The sequence below is a fragment of the Triticum aestivum genome, chromosome 3D (assembly GCF_018294505.1).
Source record: "Triticum aestivum cultivar Chinese Spring chromosome 3D, IWGSC CS RefSeq v2.1, whole genome shotgun sequence".
In the NCBI taxonomy this organism is placed as follows: Eukaryota; Viridiplantae; Streptophyta; class Magnoliopsida; order Poales; family Poaceae; genus Triticum; species Triticum aestivum.
Window position 1 is genome coordinate 44294962 of NC_057802.1, and position 19288 is coordinate 44314249.

The 19288-nt window shown below is 49.6% G+C and overlaps 3 protein-coding genes across 3 annotated transcripts in view; 2 read left to right on the top strand and 1 right to left on the bottom strand.

The window, feature by feature from the left end:
• The first annotated feature begins 4213 nt into the window (after positions 1-4213).
• LOC123077250 (probable uridine nucleosidase 2) lies at positions 4214-6545 on the top strand. The gene is made up of 7 exons (XM_044499484.1): positions 4214-4447; positions 4560-4675; positions 4767-4826; positions 4973-5263; positions 5379-5475; positions 5848-5955; positions 6077-6545. Exons 1-7 carry the CDS (start codon positions 4387-4389, stop codon positions 6322-6324), a joined length of 981 nt encoding a protein of 326 aa, XP_044355419.1. The 5' UTR covers positions 4214-4386; the 3' UTR covers positions 6325-6545.
• A 91-nt stretch (positions 6546-6636) lies between these two features.
• On the bottom strand, positions 6637-9768 carry LOC123077249 (RAP domain-containing protein, chloroplastic). The gene is made up of 3 exons (XM_044499483.1): positions 7930-9768; positions 7709-7791; positions 6637-7006 (listed from the first exon to the last, which is right to left on the bottom strand). Exons 1-3 carry the CDS (start codon positions 9680-9682, stop codon positions 6935-6937), a joined length of 1908 nt encoding a protein of 635 aa, XP_044355418.1. The 5' UTR covers positions 9683-9768; the 3' UTR covers positions 6637-6934.
• Positions 9769-14141: 4373 nt separating this feature from the next.
• The window catches only part of LOC123077251 (F-box/FBD/LRR-repeat protein At1g51370), a 7699-nt gene continuing 2552 nt past the window's right edge, over positions 14142-19288 (top strand). Inside the window, exon 1 of the mRNA XM_044499485.1 lies at positions 14142-15151. Coding sequence (XP_044355420.1) covers positions 14204-15151 — 948 coding nt within the window. The 5' untranslated portion in view covers positions 14142-14203. The remainder of the gene's footprint in view (positions 15152-19288) is intronic.

Consider the following 19288-nt stretch of genomic DNA (forward strand, 5'->3'; position numbering starts at 1 on the left):
TCAAGTATCATTTCCTTAGACCATGAGATCGTGCAACTCCCAGATGCCGTAGGAGTGCTTTGGGTGTGCCAAACGTCACAACGTAACTGGGTGACTATAAAGGTGCACTACGGGTATCTCTGAAAGTGTCTGTTGGGTTGACATGGATCGAGACTGGGATTTGTCACTCCGTATGACGGAGAGGTATCTCTGGGCCCACTCGGTAATGCATCATCATAATGAGCTCAATGTGACTAAGGAGTTAGCCACGGGATCATGCATTACGGTACGAGTAAAGTGACTTGCCGGTAACGAGATTGAACAAGGTATTGGGATACCGACGATCGAATCTCGGGCAAGTAACGTACCGATTGAAAAAGGGAATTGTATACGGGATTGATTGAATCCTCGACATCGTGGTTCATCCGATGAGATCATCGTGGAACGTGTGGGAGCCAACATGGGTATCCAGATCCCGCTGTTGGTTATTGACCGGAGAGGCGTCTCGGTCATGTCTGCATGTCTCCCGAACCCGTAGGGTCTACACACTTAAGGTTCGGTGACGCTAGGGTTGTAGAGATATTAGTATGCGGAAACCCGAAAGTTGTTCGGAGTCCCGGATGAGATCCCGGACGTCACGAGGAGTTCCGGAATGGTCCGGAGGTGAAGAATTATATATAGGAAGTCTAGTTTCGGCCACCGGGAAAGTTTCGGGGGTTATCGGTATTGTACCGGGACCACCGGAAGGGTCCCGGGGGTCCACCGGGTGGGGCCACCTATCCCGAAGGGCCCCATGGGCTGAAGTGGGAGGGTAACCATCCCCTGGTGGGCTGGTGCGCCCCCCATGGGCCTCCCCCTGCGCCTAGGGTTGGAAACCCTGGGGGTGGGGGGCGCCCCACCTGACTTGGGGGGGAAGTTTCCCCCCCTTGGCCGCCGCCCCCCCCCCATGTAGATGGGATCCCAGGGCCGGCCCCCCCCCAGTGGGCCTATATAAAGGGGGGAGGGAGGGCTGCTGTACCCTAGCCCCTGGCGCCTCCCTCTCCCTCCCGTGACACCTCTCTCTCCCGCTTGCGCTTGGCGAAGCCCTGCCGGGATCCCCGCTACTTCCACCACCACGCCGTCGTGCTGCTGGATCTCCATCAACCTCTCCTTCCCCCTTGCTGGATCAAGAAGGAGGAGACGTCGCTGCTCCGTACGTGTGTTGAACGCGGAGGTGCCGTCCGTTCGGCGCTCGGTCATCGGTGATTTGGATCACGACGAGTACGACTCCATCAACCCCGTCCACTTGAACGCTTCCGCTCGCGATCTACAAGGGTATGTAGATGCACTCCTTTCCCCTCGTTGCTAGTAAACTCCATAGATGGATCTTGGTGACGCGTAGAAAATTTTAAAATTTTGCAACGATCCCCAACAATATGATGGAAAATAGACCCAGGGGCCATAGGTTTCACTAGAGGCTTGTCTCAAGATAGAAAATAATACGGTGGGTGAACAAATTACTGTCGAGCAATTGATAGAAAAGCGCAAAGTTATGATGATATCTAAGGCAATGATCATGAATATAGGCATCACGTCCGTGTCAAGTAGACCGAAACGATTCTGCATCTACTACTATTACTCCACACATCGACCAACTCCTGCCTGCATCTAGAGTATTAAGTTCATGAAGAACAGAGTAACGCATTAAGTAAGATGACGTGATGTAGATGAATTAACTCAATCAATATGATCAAAACCCCATCTTTTTATCCTCGATGGCAACAATACAATATGTGCCTTGCTGCCCCTACTTTCACTGGGAAAGGACACCGCAAGATTGAGCCCAAAGCTAAGCACTTCTCCCATTGCAAGAAAAACCAATCTAGTTGTCCAAACCAAACCGATAGTTCGAAGAGAATTACAAAGATATCAAATCATGCATAAAAGAATTCGGAGAAGATTCAATTAATATTCATAGATAAACTGGTCATAAATCCGCAATTCATCAGATCTCAGCAAACACACCGCAAAAACGTATTACATCGAATAGATCTCCAAGAACATCGAGGAGAACATGGTATTGAGAATCAAAGAGAGAGAAGAAGCCATCTAGCTACTAGCTATGGACCTGTAGGTCTGTGGTAAACTACTCACGCTTCATCGGAAGGGCAATAGAGTTGATGTAGAAGCCCTCCATGATCGAATCCCCCTCCAGCAGGGTGCCGGAAAAGGTCCCTAGATGGGATCTCACGGTACAGAAGGTTACGGCGGTGGAAAAGTGTTTTCGTGGATGCGTCTGGTGGTTTAGGGATATATGGGAATATATAGGTGAAAGAATGAGGTCAGGAGGTGCACGGGGGGCCCACAAGGGTGGGGCGCGCCCTCCGTCCTTGTGGCCGCCTCGTGGCTCCTCCGGCTTCATCTCCAAGTCTCCTGGTTGTCTTATGGTCCTAGAAAAATCATCGCGAAAGTTTTATTCCATTTGGACTCCATTTCTGCAAAACTCAAAAACAGGGAAAAAACAGGAACTGGCACTGGGCTCTAGGTTAATAGGTTAGTCCCAATAATAATATAAAATAGCATATTAATGCATATAAAACATCCTAAACAGATAATATAATAGCATGGAAATCAAAAACTATAGATACGTTGGAGACGTATCACTCACCTCGCGAAACCGTGAATCCATCTGTCGCGCCAGAACAAGACCTTCGCTCCGTTCCCAACCTTAATATTGACCAAGCTGTCGAACACTTGTCTCGCTTCCTTGTCCACAATCTGCGGAATTCCTTGACATGGTCTCTCTAGATCCACTCTCCTCAACCATTCCCATCTGACCCGCAGAGCGAGTGCTTGGGTTTGCAAGTCTTTAACTCCCAAGCCCCCGTAGCATGTCAACCTACAGATTTTGCTCTAAGCCACCAAGCATTGACCACCATTCACCTTTTCCTTGGCCATCAAAAAAATGCTCTCATCCATTTATTGAGCTCCTCGTAAACCCATAAAGGCACGTTCATCACCTAGAAGTGATGTATCGGCCTCGCGGACATGATCGACTTGACAAGAATCAGCCTGCCCGGTCTTGTGATCAAACCTCTTTGCCATGCCGGAACCACTTTCTTCACGCGATCAAGCATAGGCTGCCATTCGTTCTTAGTAAGCTGCTTGATCGCCAATTGTAGCCCAAGATACTTGCAAGGGAACTCCGACATATCACACTGTAGCATCGCAGCCACCCTTGTCTTATCAAGCTCATAACCACGAATGAGGATGGCCGAGGATTTTCTGTAGTTGACACGAAGCCCCGAGGCTTCCCCAAATGCATCTAGTGCACAACGAACACATTGTAAGTCCTCCCTCGATGGCCTAATGAATAGGGCAACGTCGTCGACGTATATGGATATCCTCTGTACTGCCTTAATCCCGTGAAAAGAGCTGATCACCCTCTCCTCTGCCGCCTTGGTGATCATCAGTGTCAAAACGTCCATAGCAATGACGAATAGAAGCGGTGATATAGGATCGCCCTGTCTCATACCACACCCCATCGAGAAAACATCTCCGGGGACCCCGTTCACCAAAACGCGTGTGGATGCCGTTCTCAGCAGGATAGATATCCATCCAATCCCTTTATTTCCAAATCCCTTAGCCCGTAGAACTTCAAATAGGAACGGGCATGATAGGGAGTCGAAAGCCTGTGAGATGTCGAGCTTCAGAAAAAGACCGGCTTCCTTACGGTTATGTATCTTCCGTGCAACTTGACGGACGAGCAAAAAAATGTCATGCAAACTCCTGGCCTTGATGAAGGCAGATTGGTTAGCCGCTACCACTTGCTTCATGTGAAGCCTCGCACGGTTGGCGAGCATCTTAGTAAAGATTTTGGCCGCACTGTGGGTTAAGCTGGTCGGTCTAAAGTATCTCACTTACATTGCATCCCGCTTCTTCAGGATCAGCACGATGTGCGCACTGTTGAGTTTACCAAAACCTTGTCCGTCCCTTTTTTTTTTGTGGGAACCTCGTCCGTCCCCAACATACAGCTTACACATGACCGCCATGAGGTCGTGTTTGATGATCGGCCAAGCGCGCTGGTAAAATGCTCCAATGAACCCGTTAGACTGTTAGCATTTAAAAAAAATTACTTAGATTGTGCATGTCTGATGTGTGCCCCTCTCCTAAAAAAGGTTTATACTGCTCTAAAACAGGGTATGATCGTGACAAGGTTGTCCATCCGAACCATGGGTGGGATCTGGGCTGGGGCCCCGTGGATCTGCACCAGCCTCGCCTTTTTGGGATATACCGTCTGGAAAGGTCAGCAGCGCCGCTATCTCCCTCTCAAGTTGAGCTAGCCTGTGAGCGAGACGTGTACCCATCTTCTTCTCCACCTCGCTCGATCCGCCTGCGCAACCGACGCTGCCCCGATCCCGGGGATCCATGTCCATGGCCGCGGTGACCAAGAAGAAGAAGGTCATCATCGACACCGACCCAGGGATCGGTCCGTACTCCGTACCCACCCCTCTCTCATCCCTCTCCCTGTTTTGTCGATCTATCCTGTCCCACCTAATCAATCTTGCATTGCAAACTCGCGGGGGGTGGACGAACCGCAGATGACACCATGGCCATCTTCGTCGCGCTGAGGTCGCCGGAGCTGGAGGTGGTGGGCCTCACCACCATCTTCGGCAACGTCTACACCGCCCTCGCCACCCGCAACGCGCTGCACCTCGTCAGTCCACTCCACTCCCTCTCATTGACTTTCAGTTTTCTCGAATGATTCCATGTGATGCTAATCGAATCCATCTCTAGCTTGATTTCAGCTGGAGACTGCTGGGAGGACCGACATCCCCGTCGCAGAGGGGTCCCATGTAACAATCAAGGTATCTTTAATCCATTACATCATGTCTGTATGTATGTATGTTTGCTTAACATCTCATTCTTCAGTTAAATGTCTGACATCTCGATCGATCAAGTGTTTGCTAACTGAAACTGAATGTCTGTGTGCTCCACCGTGAATAAAATTCAGAAAGCCACCAAGCTACGGATTGCTAGCTTCGTCCACGGTTCGGATGGACTCGGCAACCAGAACTTCCCTCCGCCGGCCGGCAAGGCCGTAGAACAGTCCGCCGCCGCCTTCCTTGTCGAGCAGGCAAATCTCTACCCCGGCCAAATCACCGTCGTCGCCCTCGGCCCACTCACCAACCTTGCGCTGGCTGTCGAGCTTGACCCTTCTTTCCCCAAGAAGATTGGGCAGATTATTATCCTGGGTGGCGCATATTCAGTTAATGGAAATGTCAACCCTGCAGCCGAGGCAAATGTGAGTTATGTCACTAGCTTCTTGTTTCAGAGCATTGATTTACAAATTGCAAGCTGCAATTCCAACAATTCATCATCTTGCCTTCACTACTTAATTGGTTATCTTTATTGAACAGATATTTGGCGATCCTGATGCGGCTGATACAGTTTTTACCTGCGGCGCGGATATTTTGGCCATCGGAATTAACATTACGCACCAAGTACTCCTTTCTGGTAATTCTCTTGCTGCCCGGAGTTGTTATGTATCTTGTTACAGTGGTTAACAGCAACAGTGCGAACGTTTGGTTAATACTATAACATAAGGCATGAGTTCGGTTCTAGTTGTTTTACCAACTATACTAGCTTAGAAGATATCTTTTCGAAGAATAAACACACCCATTTTGACACCAAGTGCTTTGTTCGCTCGGAGTGATTTAAATTTAGTTTTCACTTGGTCTTCATTGGTAACCTTTCAACTAAAAGGTAGCCATGGATGACTACAGATAGTTAGGTTGCATAGATGTATCACCTCTTGTTGGATGAATCTATGTATGATATTAACAGTTGCCATGTATTAGAAAACATCACATTATGACATGTCTGCAGATGTCGACCGGAAGAAGCTTGAACAGTCTGGTAGCAAGTATGCTCGCTACTTGAGCAATATACTGGGTTATTATTATGATTATCACATGGACGCCTACTCCATAACAGGTCAGTATGAAAGCAACCAGTCAGTACACACTTAACTTGGATGGATCACTTGATGATGAGAAGCTGAACAATTAAAGATACTTGAATGACTGATTTTGTAAGTATGATGAAATGGTTGCAGGAGTATATCTTCATGATCCCACAACTCTTCTTGCCGCCGTAGATCCGTCGCTGATGACTTACACGGAAGGAGTGGTGAGGGTTCAGACGGATGGAATCACAAAGGGTCTCACCGTTTTCGACAATACCAAGAAAACGTATGGGGAGATAACAGCGTGGTGTGGTAAGCCGACCGTGAAGGTTGCTGTCACGGTCGATGCCCCCGCTGTCGTGGAGCTCATTATGCAGAGGCTTCTCACGGACGACTGAAACATTTCGTTTGCAATGCTGCAGTCAAGATTCAAGAACATATTTGTCAATGTTCCATTATGTACTGGCTACCTTCTGGGGCTGAGATGAACCATGTGCCTCTTCTTTTGTAGTTCAACACTTGAACATTTACACTTGTAGCACAACACTTGAATATTTACACTTGTAGTCCAACACTCAAGCATTTTACACTTCAGGCAGAAAGACCAGATTATAGTTCATTTTTCAGTTCTCAATGCATATCTGAATAAATTGTTTGGTGTATAACTTCCAATGCCGTGATACCATCAAGAGTTCTCAGACAGTACAATATATGCCAACCTGATCCATCTTATGTGTTTCAGTGCTAAACAGTTCCCCCAAAACTAGCACATGATACAGAATAGTTCAGGGTATACAGATATCTCACATGCTTCCCAAACAAAACAAAAACATAACTATATCTCATCACAACGGCTTTTGACACGCTAAGCCTTCAAGCTACAGGTTGCGCACAATAAACTCCGAACCCTGCTAAGCCCTAAGCTGGATCCACCGCAAATTGCTTGGAATTCCAGCGGTGTTGTTCGTGTTGGCAGCGCTCGTGGTGTCAAACGTCCAACGGTTGCACTTATTCTGCATCAATGCCTAAAATTCTCCTCAGATACTCCATTTGCTCAGACTCACCTTGAAGCTCCTCCCACTGTGATTGTCAGGGAAAACAAACTCTTAATATAACAAATATTTTCCCCTATTCAGGTAACTAAGAAAACTAATGCTGAAATCCAAGTCAGGGGTCAAATGTCCTTGAGTTCATATAAGTGCACAAAATGCAGAACAAGAACATTATTTGCCGGTACAAGTTCGTGTGAGTTCATTACAGTTAAACATGGATAACAGAGAGAAGCCTTTTCTTTTGGAAAACAAAACAAAACAAGACATTAATTTCAGACAGTGGCATATGAATTTCCTTTGCAAAACACAACAGATTAATTAATATGACACACTAATGATTCTCAGGGGAAAAAACTCTTACTATATTATCACAATAAGTCTTAAAATAAACATTCTCACCTATTCAGAGAACTCAGAAAACTAATGCTGAAATCCAAGTCAAGCTACTAAATGTCCCTAAAGTTCATATGAGAGCACAAAATGCAGAACAAGAACTTTTTTTTTCTGTCCAACAAGTTCATGTGAGTTTACAGATAAACATGAATAATAGAGAGAAGCCATTTCTTTTGAAAAACAAAACAGAACATTGATTTGAGATGGTGGCATATGAAGTTCTGGAAGATATGACACAATATAGAGTAGTTGTGAAATTTCTTTGTAAATCAACGACAGATTAAACAATAAATTTGTAAAATTTACTAATGGTTACCATCTTCAAGGTGTAACTAACCTCTTGGTGAGACAAGGAAACTAATTTCCATCCAGCAGCGGTTATGTAACGCCTTTTAAATGCCGTGTGGCCTAATGGTGTGCCTGAAAAACAGGTACACATCTGCATTAGTTTCTGCTTTGAGATACATAATCAAGTAGGGAAACAGGAAGAAAACGAACAACCTTTTATCAGAAATGGTAAGTAAAGCTCAGAAAGCAACAAACATCAATAGAGGGTACCTAAATTCCTTGAGAAGTGTGTCGTCCCGTCTATCTCAAATGCGAGCTTCTCATCAACTAACACCGCATCGACAGTGTAACCATCCACCGTGTATTCTCTAACCCATTCATGTCCGGTACTATATAAAAGACGTCCAACATCCTTCTGAAACAAGGAGGTCGTCTTCTGATTGAACCGTTTGCTCTTCACCGCTTTTGTTATTTTCTCTTCCAGATCATCTCTTAAGCCCATATTGAGATGTGGGTATTCAAGCTTCAGAGACTGATTTGCAAGATATACCTGTGATGCAAACATTATGTCTTCCCTGTACTGATCAGAGACTCTCTGCTCTTCGTGTTGGCTCAGAGTGTTCCAGATATGGGAGAAGAATTGTCGGTCCAGTTGCCCAAGAACAGCATATGACCAAGCAATATTGCCAAGCTGATCTCGACTGAAGTTTAGCGCATGAGAACTGTTACCATATTCTTCGCTCGAAGCTTCTTTGGCAGTGGTCTGCTGCATGTCTGACGGCGATGGATCATAGACATTGCATTTGAAGCTGGCAGCATCCTGGAAAGCAGCATCAAGTGCATCGAGCAAAGGACCCGGGCATTCATCAAGAGAAGCACATCCCCAGAGGAATTGAGCAAGTTCTTGCTCCTTGAAGGTGTGCACCAGTTTTGCTGCTCTCTGGGCCAATGCCGAGAAAAGTCCTGGTGCTGACTGGCGCATGGTGGCGAATGCTCCGGCGACATTGGCGACATTCTGCGCGTTGAAATCATCAGCCTTGGAGATGGCCACGTCGGCAATCCTATCCATCTCCGGCAAGTAGAGCAGGTCGCCCCCGATCTTGGACAAGGCCCAGCAGATGTTGGACACGCCCTGCGGCGAGCACTCCGGGAGGGACATCATGGCCAGCCCCACGAGCATGGACATGTCCCTGTGCCGCGCGAAGGCCAGCCGGTGCGTCTGCACCATGGACACGGCCTCCATCCTCCTGGCGATGCGGTGGAGCGCGGTGGCGATGTTGAGCGCGGTGAGCGGCGAGGGGCTGAGGCCCTTGGCGACGGCCGCGACGACGTCGGCGGTGAGCGCCAGCACCTCCTCGGCGGTCTGCGCCTGCACGATGTCCCTGTTGAGGGCCACCTCCTTGGTCCGGTTGGACGGCGCGGCGGCGAAGCTGGAGAGCGTCTGGATGAAGCGCTCCCTGTTCCTCTGCCGCTTTTCGTCGAACAGCCCGTCCCCGAGCTGCGCCACCCGAAGGTCGAGGTCGTCCAGGGTCGCCTCCTCGTCGCTGTCGAACTCGTCTCCATCCAGCAGCGGCTCCTCGTCGGCGTCGTGCTTGCGGGGCTTCCTGCCGAGGATCTTCTTCTTCTGCTTCTTCTTCTTCTTCTTCTTGGGCGGGGTGACCATGCGCTGGAGCGCCGGCGTGAGGCCCCTGGCCTCGATGGAGCGCAGCGCGGAGCGGCGCGCGCGGACGCACCAGTCGGTGCTCGCGGCGGGGAGCGGGTCGTCGTCCCCGTCGTCGTCGGACCGCGGCCGAGGGTCGGGCCCCAGGAAGTCGAGCTGCCACTGCGGCGTGGCGTCGTCCTCCTTCACGGCGGCGCGGCAGGGCGGGAGGCGAGAGGCGCATCCCCTGAGACTGAAACTGAGGCTGAGGAGGCCGGAGAAAATGGGGTGGTAGGGGTTGCTGGAGGAGAGCACGGGGAAGGTGGTGCTGCCGCCGGCGGTGCTTCGGGGGAGAGGGGTGAGGAGCGCGGCAGCGGCTTCCATTGTTGGTTGCTCGGCTCAGTCGGGGTGCGTGGCTCGAGTCTCTGGATGGATAAGGAAAATTGGGCCGCCTGGTTGGTTTTCTTGTGTTAGTCTGAAGAAAGAAGTATGGAAATCACCCCCCAAATCTAATACAATGGAGCCATACCCCCTAAACTCAATTTCAGTATGATTTAGACCCTGAAGTTATTAAAACCGGATTAATGTGGCCCTATGGCGGTTTTTGTCACATCGAAGGTGGTTTTGCCCGTGTTTTGCTGATTAAGCACTGACTGGAGTAGATGAGTGGGCAAGAGTTGGTCCCACAAGTATAGACCGTGTCCCTCTTCGACGCTCTGTGCTCTAGAGGTTGTCTTCCTCGTCGGGCTCGCCCGGCCGCACCATGCGGGCGCCGTCCGAGATCACCCGACAATATATGTATGTTACGGAGCAGGGCGGCGCCCACCTCCGCAAGATGCTCATGCGCACCCTCGTTTGACAAGTACGTCGTTCATGAATGCCATTGACGCGCAAGGTTCATGCAATGCATGTGTTCAACCATCCGACCACTGGAGTTGCTGCGACAGCTGAAGCTGCCTAAGTTCGCCAACAACGGCAACTAGTGGCAGCGGCTCGCTCCTCGAGGTTGACCTCATCCTGACATCCTGCACAACTCCTTCCCGTTGGAGAGCACACACCGACGCATGCGCCATGGATGCCAGCAAGGCATCGGACGCCATGGGCGCCCTCTCCTGCAGCTTGGGGCTTCGTTGGCCTCCTCGGTTGCCCTGACCGAGCAACAGATTGTGCAGTTCCTCTTCAGCTTTGCGTCCTCTGTGGTCATGGATCATGCATGCTCTGGTTCCACTTCTCCGGAAGTGGGTGCCAGGGGATACCAGGCTGGCGTTCAAAACCGTCTTCAACACTTCGCTGCTCACACATTTCCACCAGGCTGTCTTCCAGCAATACGTCGCCACCGAGCAGGTCGACCCGGACTTCGCCGGTGTGGCGCTCGGGGGTGCCGGTCGACGCCGGTGCCAACGCGAGATAACCCCCATGTACGCGCGCGCGTTCTCGACTGCTCTTGGTGTGATACGTGACTAGTCGGAGTAGCGTCCGCTTGAGTAAATTGAGCTGCATGGGAAGGGCGGCACGGACGCCACCGCGATGGAGTGCGCTCTGTCTTTGGAGCTCGCCACAGGCAAGATCTTCGCCGAAAGTGCGCCAGCCGATATGGTCGACATGGATCACGAATGCGCCAGGGACTGCATCAATTATTACGTACGTACATTCGTTCCTCCATGAGAAGCGCCTTCACCAAGGTAATGGCTAGCGGGCTCGGGAAAGAGGAGAGCACGATCTCCGGCCACCAGCATCTCAATGCTAGAAATCTCCGACAAAAATCATCTCAATGCTGAAGATAAGAGCAGGGTCTCGGGTCAAAGCTGAGCTAGCACACAGTCAAAGTCGAGTCATCATCATGAAACTCGAAACCCCTTATGACATGACTCAAAACCGGAATTAGTATGAGTTGACATCACTCAGGGGGTTATTAACCTGGTTTTACTAATTTCAGGGTCTAAATTAGACCAAAATCGAGTTGAGGGGGATATGGCTCTATTGGAGTGGATTTGAGGGTGGGTTCTATACCTCTTTCTAGTCTGAAAATGTGTACAGCCTTACTTCAGAAAGTTCAGAGATGTAACAAAAAAATAGGCCTGTGGCTGCTTGTTCTGAATGTGCACAAAGTAGTTTGATAATTCAAGCATGTGGTAATCAAGCGGTTAATACGGGGAACACAAAGTTTTCATAAGAATAAGAAATATAAGATCGTTTAGATCACTAAGAAATATAGCAGTGATATAGACGATCTTATATTTTTTAACAAAGGCAGTACTTACTCTTTTTTGATAAATTTTTTGATCTATTCATCTTCAATCATATGGCAGTACAACGAATACCAGAAATAATAAAAATTACATCCAGATCCGTAGACCACCTAGCGACGACTACAAGCACTGAAACGAGCCGAAGGCGCGTCCCCGTCATCGCCCCTCCATCGCCGGAGTCGGGCAGAACTTGTTGTAGTAGACAGTCGCGAAGTCGTTGTGCTAAGACCCTGTAGGACCAGCGCACTAGAACAGCAACCGCCGCAGATGAAGAATAATGTAGATCAGAAGGATCCAATCCGAAGACACACGAACGTAGACGAACAGCGACGAGATCCGAGCAAATCCATCAAACTGGAAAATGTCACCTGGCACCGTTGTCGAAGTGGCTGAAGACGCGTGCTGAAGAAGTTGCTCTTTAGGTGTCGTCCAGCGGCCGGTTCCCGGGGGACCCCGGAGGTTCTAGCTCCTCCTCCCTCAGAATTGCCTGCGCCTGGCCTCACGAGCTGCCAGGGCGCCCTGCATGAGCCGATGGAAGGTGACAGCTGCATTCGGCAGGCCGAAAGGCATGCGAACGTAGCTGTGAGGGGGGTCCTCACACCGACCAGCGCATGAAGACCAGAAACGCTCCTGGGATGCGGCCATGTTGAGCCATGGAATGTCGATGCAGACGCGCAGCCCTCCATCCTTGCCAGATTGGGAGCTACGCCGGGTGGTGGGCGGCGGTCGCCGCGCATGGCTCTTGCCTCTTGAAGCTTCTCGGTTGCCTTGGTGATGAACTCCTGAGCACCAGGCGCTCCATGCCTTGTGCCCTCATGAGGGAAGCGTTCGGTGAAGCACGCCTCCACGTGGTGCCCGAGCGACTCCCTCGTGACATTGGCTAGGTCAGATGCCCTCCAGAAGAGAGGCCCCGAGCCCAGCCCGAGGAGGGCGCCGGGCGCGCCTTCCTATGCGAGGGAGGGAGGCGCCCCGTCCATGGGCGCAGGTCCTGAGGTGGTGCCGCTGGAAACGCCGCTCTCCTGAGGCCCTTGGTGGAGTAGTTCCTTCTTCTTCTTGGGGACAGCCTCAGGAGGGTACAAGATGCCTTCGTTGTCTGGGTCTTCGGCCACTGCAGCCTGGTAGGCGCGCTCGAGAGAGCACACCGCGTCCTTCTCTTCGCAGGCGACCGTGATGACGCCGCAGCTTCCTGGCATCTTGAGGACATTGTAGCCGTGATGAGTCACTGCCATGAACTTGGCCAGGGCCGGATACCCAAGGATGGCATTGTATGGCAGGCGAATGTGGGCGACGTCGAAGTCGATGAGCTCGGTGAGGTAGTTGTCGCGCTTGCTGAAGGTGACAGGGAGGCGGATCTGCCCTATCGGGATGGTGGAGCCGTCGGTCACTCCTGAGAAGGGCTTGATAGGCTGTAGCTGATCATATGGCACCTGTAGGCGGTCGAACGTCTCGACGGATAGGACATTGAGCCCTGCACCGCCGTCGATGAGGGTCTTGGTGACTTGGACGTTGCTGATGATGGGGGAGCAGAGTATCGAGAGGGCACCGACAGTTGAAAAAAAGTTCATCAACTTTTCCAAAAAGTTCCTCTGATTTGATAAATAGTTCATGGAATTTGAAAATTCTTCATCCAATTTGAGAAAAGTTAATCGAATTTGAAAAAAAGTTCACTTCATTTTGAAAAGGTTCATCGTATTTGAAAAAGAGTTCATCGAATTTGAAAATTCTTCATCACATTTGAAAAAAAAGTTCATTGGATTTGAGAAAAGGTTCATCGATTTTGAGAAAGTTCATTGTATTCAAAATAGTTTTTCGAATTTGAAAAAAAGTTCATCAAATCAAAAAAAGTTCATCGAAATGAAAAAAAGTTCATTGAATTGAAAAAAATCACCATTTGTTAAAAATAGTTCACTAAAAATAGAAAAAAGTTCATTGATTTTGAAAACAAAAGTTCATCAAATTTGAAAAGAAAAACACCATCGATTTGAAAAAAGTTCACGCATTTAATAAATGAAAAAAACGAAAAAATCGATGAGGGAATAAACCAGGAAGAAGAAAGAAAGAAAAAATAGAAAACGAAAATGGAAAAAAGGAATAAAGCAAAACGAAAAAAAGAAAACAATAGCAAGGAATGAAAGTAATAAAGAGTTGAATCGTAGCATGGCGCGCTTCCTTGCTTGGTGGTTGTACGAACGATGCTGCACAAGTGAGGTCGCGGGTTCGATTCTCATTTAGCGCGCCTATTTTTTGCGTACAAATAAGCAGAGTGATGGGCCGGCCCACCGCGCGGCGCTGCAGGCGCCCGTTTGTAAATTTGCCTATAACGGACGCCTGCAGCGCTAAATAGGAAACGCCCGTTTAGCCGTCAGCCCACGTATTATTCAGACTATTAATGGGCTGCATATTGGCCTATATTAAAAAAATGGACTGTGTCGTGCCGGCACGTGTGCCCAGCCTCCAGGCCCAGGCATGGCTCTAGGCGGGGCCACGTGCCGGGCTGGATGACGGGCCGGCCTGCCAGGCACGGCCAGTTGGCCAGGTTTGGCTCCTGAATATCGAATAGACTTTTTGGGTTTCTTTCACACCACAAAGACACAGCCGCCACTCTACTGCCCACTCCATTCCCCATTCCTCCAGTCCGGCCAAAACCCTCGCCGCCATGGCCGTGGTCGTCGTGGATGTCCTGCGCTGGTTCCCCGGAGGCGAGGCCATCTTCAGGGCCAATGAAGCCTCGCTCTCCGCCGCCACCGGCCACTACGACGGCGAGGACCGCATCAGCGCCCTCCACGACGACCTCCTCCGGGACATCGTGTCCCGCCTCCCCGCCAAGGACGCCGCCCGCACCGCCGCGCTCGCCTCCCGCTGGCGCCATCTCTGGCGCTCCACGCCGCTCGTCTTCCACGACCTCCACCTCCTTCCGTCCAGCGACCCCTGGCACATCGCCGCCGTCGACCGCGTCCTCGCCGGCCACCCGGGCCCCTTCTCCACCGTCAGCATCTGCTACTGCAACTTCGGGTGCCACGACCGCGAGCTCGCCGAGTGGCCGCGCCTCCTCGCCGCCAAGGGTGTCCGGGACCTCGTCCTCGTCAACATGCACGCCGACATCGAACGCGTCCCCGCCATCCCCGATTTCCCCGCCGACGTCCTCCGATGCGCCTCGCTCCGCCGCCTCTTCCTGGGGTTCTGGAAATTCCCCATCACCGGCATCGTCCCACCCGCCGGCGTCGGCAGCGCCGCTGACGGGTTCCCACACCTCCAGGAGCTCAGCTTGTTCGGCAGCGGCATGCCCAACAGCCGCGACCTCGACCACCTGCTCGCCCGCAGCCCCGTTCTCGACACCCTCGCCATCGTATTCAGCATGATGTTCGAGCGCGTCCACCTCCGCAGCCAGAGCCTCAAGTGCGTGCTCCTCCGGCGTTGCTTAGTGGAGGAGGTCGCCGTCTTGAACTCCCCGCTCCTGGAGCGCCTCGTTATGTGGAAACTCGTCGTCAGTGAAGACGATTCGGTGGCTGTGACGGTCAAGATTGCTGCTGCGCCCAAGCTGCGGGTGCTCGGCTACCTAGAGCCAAGAATTCACCAGCTGCAGATTGGCGACAATGTCATCAAGGTACTACCTTCAGTTCCCATGCATCTCACTTTCACTGAAGAGTGATGACATCCCATACATCCCATCCACGTTTTGACAGGGCGTAACGGAGAAAAGGGGGGTCTGGTGCGAAATAACAAATTAATCCCTCAATATGACCATTGACAATTAGGAAAACAAAATTGTGTTATGTATTCTTTGAAGAACTATGTCTTAATATTTTTGGCAGTACAAAATTGCTTGAAGAATATCTTATCAAAAAGCAATTCTCAAAACTCAGAAATACTACTCCCTCCCTCCCAAAACAAGTGCCGCAGATTTAGTACAAACTACAAAGTAGGGAGTACATTATTTAGCAAAAACGTGCTTCTAGCATTTTTGGTACAAAAGTTCTTCTGAAGCAAGCGTCTCCAAAATGTCATTTGATTCTTTAGCCGAAAATTAGCATGTATTTAAACAAAACGTAGAAACAAAAAGGGATGAAACAACCTTCGATTCATTTGGGAAGATGACCATGTGGCAGCCGGAGTCCGGAGGCAACATGTGACGCTCTAGTAGTCTGGTTCAGGGTCTGGTCCGGTTGCTCCTCTTGAATCGGTGACCAAGCGCTCCGGATCTGGCCTCCAACTCGAGTCGGAGCATCCAAGTCGCAGATAGGAAGCAAGTAACAATTAATTATGAAGAATCAAAGAGATATGAGAAATCGAGAAGAAAATACCGGATAAATAGATCGTGGAGGGTACTTATTCATTGCAACGACGGATTTATTTTGGAAAAACCGTGAAGGAATTAATCCACGGGAGCTGTGATTGTGCTATTAGATTATTGGAAGAGGAAGAGACTTGTGCTTCATACTTGTGCTGGTCGCTGGAAGAATCAGAGATAGGAGGACGGAACTCTGAAAAAATATGAAGGGAATGAGGAACTAAAATGTTGATGAAAGTGAAGAAATAAATGAAAAGAATAAAAACTGAGAGATAATGACTAAAAATGGACTGAATAATCAAATAAGAAAATTAATAGATACGAGAAACTGATTTAAGTGAATAAAACCAGATATTGAAACTGATTTTTAGTGCTTTAGTGGCTTGTAAGAAGGAATCGGTCATGATCTGGTTATAAGTGGTAAGCTATCATGATGTTTTATCTTCTTGGTCTCTCTCAGAGGTAGCCGGTATGTAGATTGCAATTGCAGGTTGCTTTCCAGCTTGCCTTTTTTACAAGCCTATGATGCTGGTGCGTGCATTGTCTTGATAGTCATCCTTTTCCCAGTTAGCAGTTTGTATCTGAAAGCTATGTATAAATTCAACAGCATGACAAAATCTGAAGATGAAGTTGCTTTGTGTAACTTGCAGATCTTTTGCTAAGACGTAGTTCAGCAGGAAAGCTTGATATTAATGCTGTCCAAATCCATCTCTCAACTACATGTTTGTTTACTGTCTGCTTTTTCCGGGGACTGTGACATAATGTTTTTTGTGTAATCTACCCTTCTCTTAACTCCAGAACGAACAATCTGTATTGGCTAGCATACAAATTCATCAATTTTCTTATAGATTATTATTTTTGCATGCCGTTTTGCTCTATCATCATTTGTAACTAGCCTTGAGGCTTGAGTGTGACGCCCCCGATTTGACCGTACACTAATCATACACGCAAATGTGTACGATCAAGATCGATGACTCACGGGAAGATATCACAACACAACTCTAGACACAAATTAAAATAAAACAAGCTTTATATTAGAAGCCAGGGGCCTCGAAGGCTCGAATACATAAGCTCGAAAACACAAGAGTCAGCGGAAGCAATAATATCTGAGTACAGACATAAGTTAAACAAGATTGCCTTAAGAAGGCTAGCACAAAAGTAGCAACGATCGAAAAGGCAAGGCCTCCTGCCTGGGACCTCCTAACTACTCCTCGAAGCCGAACTCCACGTAGAATCATCCTCGGGATCTCTAGCTCCTGGACTCCAGCATCTGGTTGCGACAACCAGGTATAGAACGGTGAAAAGAGGGAGAAAAGCAACCGTGAGTACTCATCCAAAGTACTCGCAAGCAAGGAGCTACACTACATATGCATGGGTATATGTGTAAAGGGCCATATCGGTGGACTGAACTGCAGAATGCCAGAATAAGAGGGGGATAGCTAATCCGGTCGAAGACTACGCTTCTGGCCACCTCCATCTTGCAGCATGTAGGAGAGAGTAGATGGTAAGTTCACCAAGTAGCATCGTATAGCATAATCCTACCAGGCGATCCCCTCCTCGTCGCCCTGTTAGAGAGCGATCACCGGGTTATGGGCACTTGGAAGGGTGTGTTTTATTAAGTATCCAGTTCTAGTTGTCATAAGGTCAAGGTACAACTCCGGGTCATCCTTTTACCGAGGGACACGGCTATTCGAATAGATAAACTTCCCTGCAGGGGTGCACCACATAACCCAACATGCTTGATCCCATTTGGCCGGACACACTTTCCTGGGTCATGCCCGGCTTCGGAAGATCAACACGTCGCAGCCCTACCTAGGCACAACAGAGAGGTCAGCACGCCGGTCTAAATCCTATGGCGCAGGGGTCTGGGCCCATCGCCCATTGCACACCTGCACGTTGCGAGGGCGGCCGGAAGCAGACCTAGCAACCTCCATTACAAAGGAAGTCACGTTACGCGGTCCAATCTGGCGCGCGCCGCTCAGTCGCTGACGTCACGAAGGCTTCGGCTGATACCACGACGTCGAGTGCTCATAACTGTTCCCGCGTAGTTGGTTAGTGCGTATAGACCAAATGGCCAGACTCAGATCAAATACCAAGATCTCGTTAAGCGTGTTAATTGATGTAACCGCGGACACCGACCAGGGCCAGGCCCACCTCTCACCTAGGCGGGCTCAACCTCCCCTGTCTCTCCGCCACAAAGATCCACCCAGAGGGCCATCGGGACAAAGGTCCTTTCAGCCCCCAATCCGTGAATCACTCGCGGGTACTCCTCGAGCCGACCCGACTTTAGTCACCACATGTATCATGTATAAAGTATATAGTATATACCTGTGATCACTTCGCACCTCCCGAAGTGATCACGGCCCAGTAATATAGCACAGTAGACGGATAAGAAGGTAGGGCCACAGATGGAATACTAGCATCCTATACTAAGCATGTAGGATTGCAGGTAAAGGTAACAACAGTAGTAGCAAGGACAGGCTATGCATCAGAATAGGATTAATCGGAAAGCAGTAACATGCTACACTACTCTAATGCAAGCAGTATAGAGAAGAATAGGCGATATCTGGTGATCAAGGGGGGGCTTCCCTGGAAGCCCAGCCGAGAAGGAGGGGTCGTCAACACCGTAGTCGTACTGGGTAGCAGCGGTGTCGGTCTCGGTGTCTAGCGAGAGAAGAGGGGGAAGAAACAATAAATACAATGCAAACAAATGCATAACGATGCATGACAAAGCAAACAGCGGTGTTAGGTGTGCCCTAACGCGGTAAGAGGTGATACCGGCGAAGGGGGGAAACACCCGGGAAAGTATCCCCGCCGTTTCGCGTTTTCGGACAAATGAACCGGAGGGGGAAAGTGGCGTGTTTGCTATGCTAGGGATGTGTGGCGGACGAATGGGCTGCTTATTCGGATTCGTCTCGTCGTTCTGAGCAACTTTCATGTACAAAGTATTTTCATCCGAGCTACGGTTTATTTTATATGATTTTCTAAAGTTTTAAATCTTTTTTAAAAATTATTTAATTAATTTAATTCAACCTTATCCAGAATAGTGTTTGCTGACGTCAGCATGACGTCAGCAGTCAACAGGGCGTTGACTGGGTCAAACTGACGTGTGGGACCCACCTGTCATACTCTGATTAATTAACTAACAGTTAATTAGGTTAATTAGTGATTGGATTAATCTAATTATGATTAATTAAGTTAATTAAGTTAATATATTTTCTTATTCTCTTTTTTTTAAATGTTCTGGGGGCTAGGCCCCACATGTCATTGGCCCGAGGCCATAGTGGGTTCGGTACTGCGGGCGCTGGGCGCTGGGCGCAGCCCGAACGGGCGCATGCCCAAGGGCGCGGGGAAGGGCGGCGGAGGCTGCAACCCGCCCGGGTGCGGGACGAGGCCGGAGGCGGGAGGGGCTGCGGCGGCAGGAACGCAGCCGGCGAGCGAACTGCGCGGGCG

Excerpts from the sequence above, each read along its gene's own strand:
- LOC123077250 (XM_044499484.1), top strand. The coding sequence starts at position 4,387 with ATGTCCATGGCCGCGGTGACCAAGAAGAAGAAGGTCATCATCGACACC. Across the intron at positions 4,448-4,559 it reads CGACACCGACCCAGGGATCG|ATGACACCATGGCCATCTTC; the intron begins GTCCGTACTCCG and ends GACGAACCGCAG. Across the intron at positions 4,827-4,972 it reads GGTCCCATGTAACAATCAAG|AAAGCCACCAAGCTACGGAT; the intron begins GTATCTTTAATC and ends AATAAAATTCAG.
- LOC123077249 (XM_044499483.1), bottom strand. The coding sequence starts at position 9,682 with ATGGAAGCCGCTGCCGCGCTCCTCACCCCTCTCCCCCGAAGCACCGCC. Across the intron at positions 7,792-7,929 it reads ACACTTCTCAAGGAATTTAG|GCACACCATTAGGCCACACG; the intron begins GTACCCTCTATT and ends CCTGTTTTTCAG. Across the intron at positions 7,007-7,708 it reads TTTCCTTGTCTCACCAAGAG|TGGGAGGAGCTTCAAGGTGA; the intron begins GTTAGTTACACC and ends TGACAATCACAG.